This window comes from Sycon ciliatum, chromosome 2, assembly GCF_964019385.1.
Source record: "Sycon ciliatum chromosome 2, ocSycCili1.1, whole genome shotgun sequence".
NCBI lineage: Eukaryota > Metazoa > Porifera > Calcarea > Leucosolenida > Sycettidae > Sycon > Sycon ciliatum.
In genome coordinates this window covers 22,681,131-22,688,475 of record NC_088644.1, presented here as the reverse complement: position 1 = coordinate 22,688,475, position 7,345 = coordinate 22,681,131, and the positions used below count along the sequence as shown (strand labels likewise).

The window sequence follows — 7,345 nt, the reverse complement described above, 5'->3', positions numbered from 1 at the left end:
TCCCGACAGAATTTCAAGTCGACGTCTGGGGTGCATGTACTCTTGCCCAAATGCATGCAGTCGACTCCACTTAAAACGAACCTGGATAATTTCGTGACATAGCAAACCATTGTCCATGTCCATATTTGAACCCCTACAAAATTGACCCTGTGTAACGAACTGTTTTCGTTTATAACGAACTATTAATTTTCTTGTAGGGCCGCATGATAACCAAGTGCACTCATACAGCCATGGGCCACATCCCGGTCGGAATGTGTTGTTTGTATGGTACGAGTGCATTTCTGTTAAAACGAAACGAACTTCGGTTGTAAAGAACTAACTCTCCTGCACACTGGTGTTGGATATACGGTAATCATGAGTCAACTGTATAGCTAGTAGATGTTCACACCATCATGTGGTGAGGTTGGAACCAAGTCTCAGCTCTGAGTTTCACGGTAATTACCTGCAGCTTATCTATTCACATCAGTGGCCGGCGACTGTTTTGCCCCAGCTGGGCTCATCAGTGCAGCCAAGAGAACTGAAGCATGTCTACTCGTAAAGGCTCACGTTTCCAACTTTGCATGTGACACAACACGGTTTAATTTTTTCATCAAAAAGCAATGGCACTACAGCGGGCGTACATGATCAGCTCTATTAAATAAGTTTGTGATGAGATTCTACAATAGCATTACTGGTTTCTGAAAAGTTCCATGTCTTCTTGCTCTTTCACAACGGTGATGAGGCGGTCAATTCCTGGCTGGTGCTTCAAGTCCTGAGAGCACACACGAAGCAAGAAGCCACAACCACACGCAAACCCGCAAATATGAACAAGACACTTATTATACACCAATATGCAGACTTTCACTCTGACAACGTGAACCAAGGAGCAATCGGAGCAAATATTAACTCGTGCCGGAAAGAGAAAGACGAATAAGTACCATTCACAGTAGTCACCACTACCGTAAAGTACCGTTGATCCGCCCCCTGTCGATTTTCTACCTGTGAAGCGACTTCGGCGTATACAACGAAAATACGATGTTGAACCGACGTGTGCACTGCTGTACACAATATTTGCCAATCCAGGATGAAAATGTGCACAATCCAGCACATCGAGTCTGAATTTCTACGTTGTTGTACATCGTACTGCACTTGATAGCCTTGATCTAATTCCCGCCCCCTGTGGAAAACCCAGCTGAGAAGCGACATGGCGTGGGGGGCGGATCAACAGTACTTTACGGTACATGCAGTCAGCCAATACACCAATGCTACAAAAGGCGGCTTGAAAATGCTACGTCACTAGACCAAAACACTGTGGAACCAGTGATGGGGGTATTTGTTGGAAGCGAGTTCACTTCTAGGTCACAAACTTTTCGTGGCACCTATGGAGATGCTCTTGTAAACCTCTTGAGAAGCCTGAAAAGGATTATAATAGATTGCCCCGAGATACCGAAAGAAATGAAAAAAGTGCTCAAGCACAGATAACGTGCGAGTAGACTGTGCATGGCAGCAGCCTGGTAAAACGTATGATATGTAAGGACTAATCGATCACATTCTAATGGACAACGCTTAGCTTCCATATCGCGTATATATTCAGTACCATAGTACATATCTCGTAGAGATGTTCGCATAGTATGCATGTGAACACAGCCAGTACAGTGAGGGCCTAGAGCACACGCCCTCTAATTACAGAGAAACCAGGCACCTAAATTTGGATTACCGTATTTCCCCAATTATACGTCGCACTCGATTGTAAGTTACTTCGAAGTACATGACCGACAGAGAACTGTCAGTATGCATAGCTGTGTGCAGATGTACTCTAAAAATCATGTACTCACATACAGCTTTCTCAAAGTAACTTGTCGCAGTTTCACCAGTGACTAAGGGGCTGTCCGAGGTTACCAATAATATTTTCAAAACGAAATGTTTTCGTTTGTGGGTGGGTGGGTTTGATGGTGTTTCGTTTGAAAATAATTATTGAATGCTGATTGAGAATGCCCAGTTACTTCTGGATGTCGAAAATTGACATCAATATTTTATTGGAATTCGTTTTACCTGCAGAAAAGGTGGGTGGGTGGGTGGGGGCTGAAAAACACTAAAACTTTTCGTTTTGTAAAAACAATCGATAACCCCGGACGGCCCCTAAAGTAGTCACTAAAATAGTTACGCCGTCAAAAAGTTCTCCAAATTTACTAAAATTTCCGTGCCAATGAAAGTTATCTTCTCTATAAGAGTTGAATGGTTGAAGGGCAAGATAACTTTCCATGTCTACAGAGTACATTGAAACGGGCTGTACGGACTGTCACAATTTATGGCCAGCTCTCTGATTTCAATGAACAAAAGCTACAGAATGCAGTTGAAATTCACAGCCGTCCGCTGCACTTCAACTGAATGCCCAGGCATTTGACATGCCGGTGACTTCCCTCTGGCATGACCATGCGCAAGCACAAAACCCGTGCTTAACTATCCTAAAATTTGCCCCTTTGCGCTATAAATCAACGGAAACAGTCGCTAACAAATTACAATGGAATACAGTACTGTAGCACTATACAGCCATTTTTCAAAGAGCTTGTAGGAAGCGTTCTGGTGCCTGCGGAGCGCTGAGCACCGTAGATCGATGGTAAGATTCCCAGGTTTCCTGAGGGCAGAGGATACTGAAAATCTGTTTATGGTGGAAGTAGCAATCAGCAGAATCAGCGAAGCGGACTTTGGACGTCCAATGTCCGCTTCGCTGATTCTGTTGATTGCTATATTGTCTCTGCGCCGCCTATTCGTATGGTGGAAGTGTTGTGATATTTTCGTGATCTATGTAAGCAGTGTATTATTATTATTATTATTTGAAACTCGGATGTTGAGCCATAAAATAATCAATGTAGAAGAGAAAAGGACATATGGATACGAGTTAAGAGTAACTCTCCATCACTGCAACATGATACTATATACAGTCAGAAAGTGCAATAACTAGGCACAAAACTGACAGAGTACTGAGACATTCGACGTCCTGACACCTAGCTTCAACACATCTCCGTAGTGCTAACCGACAGCCTTCCAACTTGGAAGGTTCAAGGTTATGGAAAGACCAAAGAGGGGAAGGCAAGCGCAACGAAAACGAGCAAAAGCTACAGTCCCAACGGAACAAAGAATGTCGATTGTTAATGGACAATGACGAGACCAGTACGATATTTGACAAAGCGGTCTAACTACAATTCGAAGCAGCAAAGCAGCACACCACCCAACTTGGGTGGGTCATACCCTCTTTGGTCTTTCCATAACCTTGAACCTTCCAAGTTGGAAGGCTGTCGGTTAGCACTACGGAGATGTGTTGAAGCTAGGTGTCAGGACGTCGAATGTCTCAGTACTCTGTCAGTTTTGTGCCTAGTTATTGCACTTTCTGACTGTATATAGTATCATGTTACAGTGATGGAGAGTTACTCTTAACTCGTATCCATATGTCCTTTTCTCTTCTACATTTATTATTTTATGGCTCAACATCCGAGTTTCAAATTGCACACCTGATGAGCCGTCACGAACCATACGGCGAAACGTACGTCGTGTGAAACAACTTGTTTTGTAGTCAACTAGTCCATCACAATGTCATGCATGAGGAGTACTGTAGGAGTTTGGCTTTCGGCTTGTACAATTCGTTTTCGCAAAGCTTCCCCTTCTTTACTTATCTTTGATATTTATGACCCACCCAAGTTGGGTGGTGTGCTGCTTTGCTGCTTCGAATTGTAGTTAGACCGCTTTGTCAAATATCGTACTGGTCTCGTCATCATCCAGTAACAATCGACATTCTTTGTTCCGTTGGGACTGTAGCTTTTGCTCGTTTTCGTTGCGCTTGCCTTCCCCTCTTTGGTCTTTCCATAACCTTGAACCTTCCAAGTTGGAAGGCTGTCGGTTAGCACTACGGAGATGTGTTGAAGCTAGGTGTCAGGACGTCGAATGTCTCAGTACTCTGTCAGTTTTGTGCCTAGTTATTGCACTTTCTGACTGTATATAGTATCATGTTACAGTGATGGAGAGTTACTCTTAACTCGTATCCATATGTCCTTTTCTCTTCTACATTTATTATTTTATGGCTCAACATCCGAGTTTCAAATTGCACACCTGATGAGCCGTCACGAACCATACGGCGAAACGTACGTCGTGTGAAACAACTTGTTTTGTAGTCAACTAGTCCATCACAATGTCATGCATGAGGAGTACTGTAGGAGTTTGGCTTTCGGCTTGTACAATTCGTTTTCGCAAAGCTTCCCCTTCCTTACTTATCTTTGATATTTATGACCCACCCAAGTTGGGTGGTGTGCTGCTTTGCTGCTTCGAATTGTAGTTAGACCGCTTTGTCAAATATCGTACTGGTCTCGTCATTGTCCAGTAACAATCGACATTCTTTGTTCCGTTGGGACTGTAGCTTTTGCTCGTTTTCGTTGCGCTTGCCTTCCCCTCTTTGGTCTTTCCATAACCTTGAACCTTCCAAGTTGGAAGGCTGTCGGTTAGCACTACGGAGATGTGTTGAAGCTAGGTGTCAGGACGTCGAATGTCTCAGTACTCTGTCAGTTCTGTGCCTAGTTATTGCACTTTCTGACTGTATATAGTATCATGTTACAGTGATGGAGAGTTACTCTTAACTCGTATCCATATGTCCTTTTCTCTTCTACATTTATTATTATTATTATTATTATTATTCAACGCAATAAATAGAGTAAGCTGCGCACTCAGTACAAACACCATAAGCAAAACTTGTTTTCATGTATAATAAATAAGCTTGTTCCTAAACGTTATGCCTGTTATGCCTGTTGAGGCACGGTCGTCAAGGCCTAGACGAGGTCGTCCCCCAAAGATTGGTACTGCGACTGGAGGTGCACCCTCGCTGGGGACGGAACCAACTGGGGTGTCGTTGTCTTCTTCGTCGGCATCGGCTTGTTCGTCATTGCCTTCGTCTTTACCGTCTCTTCCTTCTATCCCGTCATCATCGTTGGTATCTGCGGTTTCGTCTTTTTTGACTTCCTCTGTACCGTCATCCGGTGTGTCCACCTCCGGTGGCAAAAAGCGTGGCCGGCCACCGAAGAAACCACCGGATGGTGTGTCTGCGGGACCAGTGACTCGCTCTAGGGCGAGGTTAGCAGAGTCTTTATCGTCTCCGTCGTTGTCGTCATCGTCGTCGTCAGCGTCTTCCTCATCTCCCTCCTCCTCTTCATCAACATCAACAGCCATTGGAACGTCAAAGGGAGCATCATCGCAGCAGGCAGTGCCAGCAACGGACGTGCCTTTGGTACGGACATCTACATCGGCCTCGTCTGGATTGGCAGTAGCGGCAAGGAATGTCAGGTCGGTTTCATTGTCACGTAATTCCAAAGTATGTACTGGTTCTAGTAGCGTTGTTAGGGTGTATGAATCTTCTATCGCCAACCATCTTGTTCAGAATAGTGATTGTCGTTCTAGTTATGCTGATGATTGCTTTTCTGTTTGGTCTCGTTCACGTAGTCAAAGGTATTTGCGTGTATTGGAGTCTATTTACATTTTTACCACCAGGCCGATTTTGTGTAGGCAGAAAAAGAATTTGTTTACGTTGAAATTGTTTGTGAATTTAGATCAGTAGTTCTCGTTTGTGGTTGCTTGGTAACTTTCTAGTGGTGAATTTATCGCATTTGTTGTCACCTGATATCGTTGAATGGTGTAATGTTTCTTTCAGCTCTCATTTTATCGCGCTAGTTAGGGTCTAAATTATTACTTGCATTGTGCGTATATATATTGAGTTAAGAGCTTTTGTTGATTTGCCAGTAATCCTCTGATGAGATGGCGACGAAAACGTTTAGGAACAAGCTTATTTATTATACATGAAAACAAGTTTTGCTTATGGTGTTTGTACTGAGTGCGCAGCTTACTCTATTTATTGCGTTGATTACATTTTTATCTCCACGGAAGCTTTTTAATTATTATTATTATTTAACGTGTGGTAAGCTTTGGTCCTGCGGACACGGTTCTCTACACCACCTGGACAAACACCATTGTCCAGACAACGTCTAAGGAACACTACGTTCAACGCGACACTACGATAATGAAATCGTGACTTCAGCGCATGGTTCAGAATATCTATCTGAGTCTCACTCTGGCTATATCTCGACCTGAAGTATTTAAATATTCGACGAGGAGACAATAATTTTAATATGGCAATAAGTAGGATGATATAGCCAGACTCAGATAGATATCCTGAACCATGCGCTGAAGTCACGATTTCATTATCGTAGTGTCGCGTTGAATGTAGTGTTCCTTAGACGTTGTCTGGACAATGGTGTTTGTCCAGGTGGTGTAGAGAACCGTGTCCGCAGGACCAAAGCTTACCACACGTTAAACATTGAATGCGTATTCATGAAAGACGAGATTATTATTATTATTATACTATATCCAGCGCAGAATGCCACCCACAAATTTACTATGTTACAGTATGTGCCACAGAAATCAGGGGGGAAATTATTTATGCATTTACGAAAAATGGAGATTTATGGAAAAGGTAACAGTGAGAATACGATACCACTGCATGCACATGTCGTGATTTATAGCCTAAGAAAGCGAGACACATACCTGTTCGTTAGTGATCCAGGCATCAACCGGCAGAAAAGCTTTGTTCTGGTAACAGATCTGGGCTCTGTGACAACGGTAAGCTCTTTCAGATCTATCTTTCGCTGTCAGCCGGTTGAAAGCTTCTCTGTCCATTGGTGCACCAATAGTAGACCAAATGTCATCCGTATACAGACCTGAACCAGTACCAAATAACACTTGGTTACCACAATATCTTGATAGGATCACCACATTCCTCAACAATGAAATATCCTACCATATCTACGCATATCGTTGAATCTCGTTGGTTCCTTCAGTTTCAGAGTTTCCTTCAAGTTCTGTAGTGTTGAGAGGCCACCAGCAGCAATAGTTTCACGATGGCGCATCAGTGAGCGCAATGAGCGAGTCAGGGCGTAGAGCCTTGCTGACTTCACGAAGAAGCCCTGAGGAACTTTGTCCACCATGATTGCAAGTGTTCTTTCTCACAGATAGAAAACAAAAACACCTCAACAACCTGAACTGGCTGAAGCTAGCTTTCGAAGGATCGATCACCGACGAACTCTCGCAAAACTACAACTCGGCTTCGCAAGATCAAGCGCGGCGCATCATCCAGCCGGCGCGGCCATGCCGGCAATCCGTTGCCATGACATAAAAATACATGACATATCGGGCCGCGCGGCGCGGCGTCGATCGTCGAGTACGTAGTACTACGTAGTAGACCCGGGTGCTCGAATGAGACACAGGGTACCAAAACAGAAACACCCTGAAATTGTACCTAAACTTGTTCCGATTTCGTTTAGTTTTCACAAAT

The 7,345-nt window shown here is 43.8% G+C and overlaps 1 protein-coding gene across 1 annotated transcript; it reads right to left on the bottom strand.

Annotated features, from left to right (window-relative positions):
- Positions 1-527: 527 nt before the first annotated feature.
- LOC135809261 (uncharacterized) lies at positions 528-7,091 on the bottom strand. Its single transcript, XM_065322563.1, has 3 exons — positions 6,812-7,091; positions 6,559-6,731; positions 528-751 (listed from the first exon to the last, which is right to left on the bottom strand). The coding sequence occupies exons 1-3, from the start codon at positions 6,996-6,998 to the stop codon at positions 668-670; spliced, it is 444 nt and encodes a 147-aa protein (XP_065178635.1). The 5' UTR covers positions 6,999-7,091; the 3' UTR covers positions 528-667.
- Between the last annotated feature and the right edge of the window lie 254 nt (positions 7,092-7,345).

Bases quoted from the DNA above. Each gene is read 5' to 3' on its own strand.
- LOC135809261 (XM_065322563.1), bottom strand. From the start codon at position 6,998: ATGGTGGACAAAGTTCCTCAGGGCTTCTTCGTGAAGTCAGCAAGGCTC. The intron at 6,732-6,811 runs GTAGGATATTTC...GTACTGGTTCAG, and splicing joins CAACGATATGCGTAGATATG to GTCTGTATACGGATGACATT. The intron at 752-6,558 runs GTATGTGTCTCG...GTGTGCTCTCAG, and splicing joins CCTGGATCACTAACGAACAG to GACTTGAAGCACCAGCCAGG.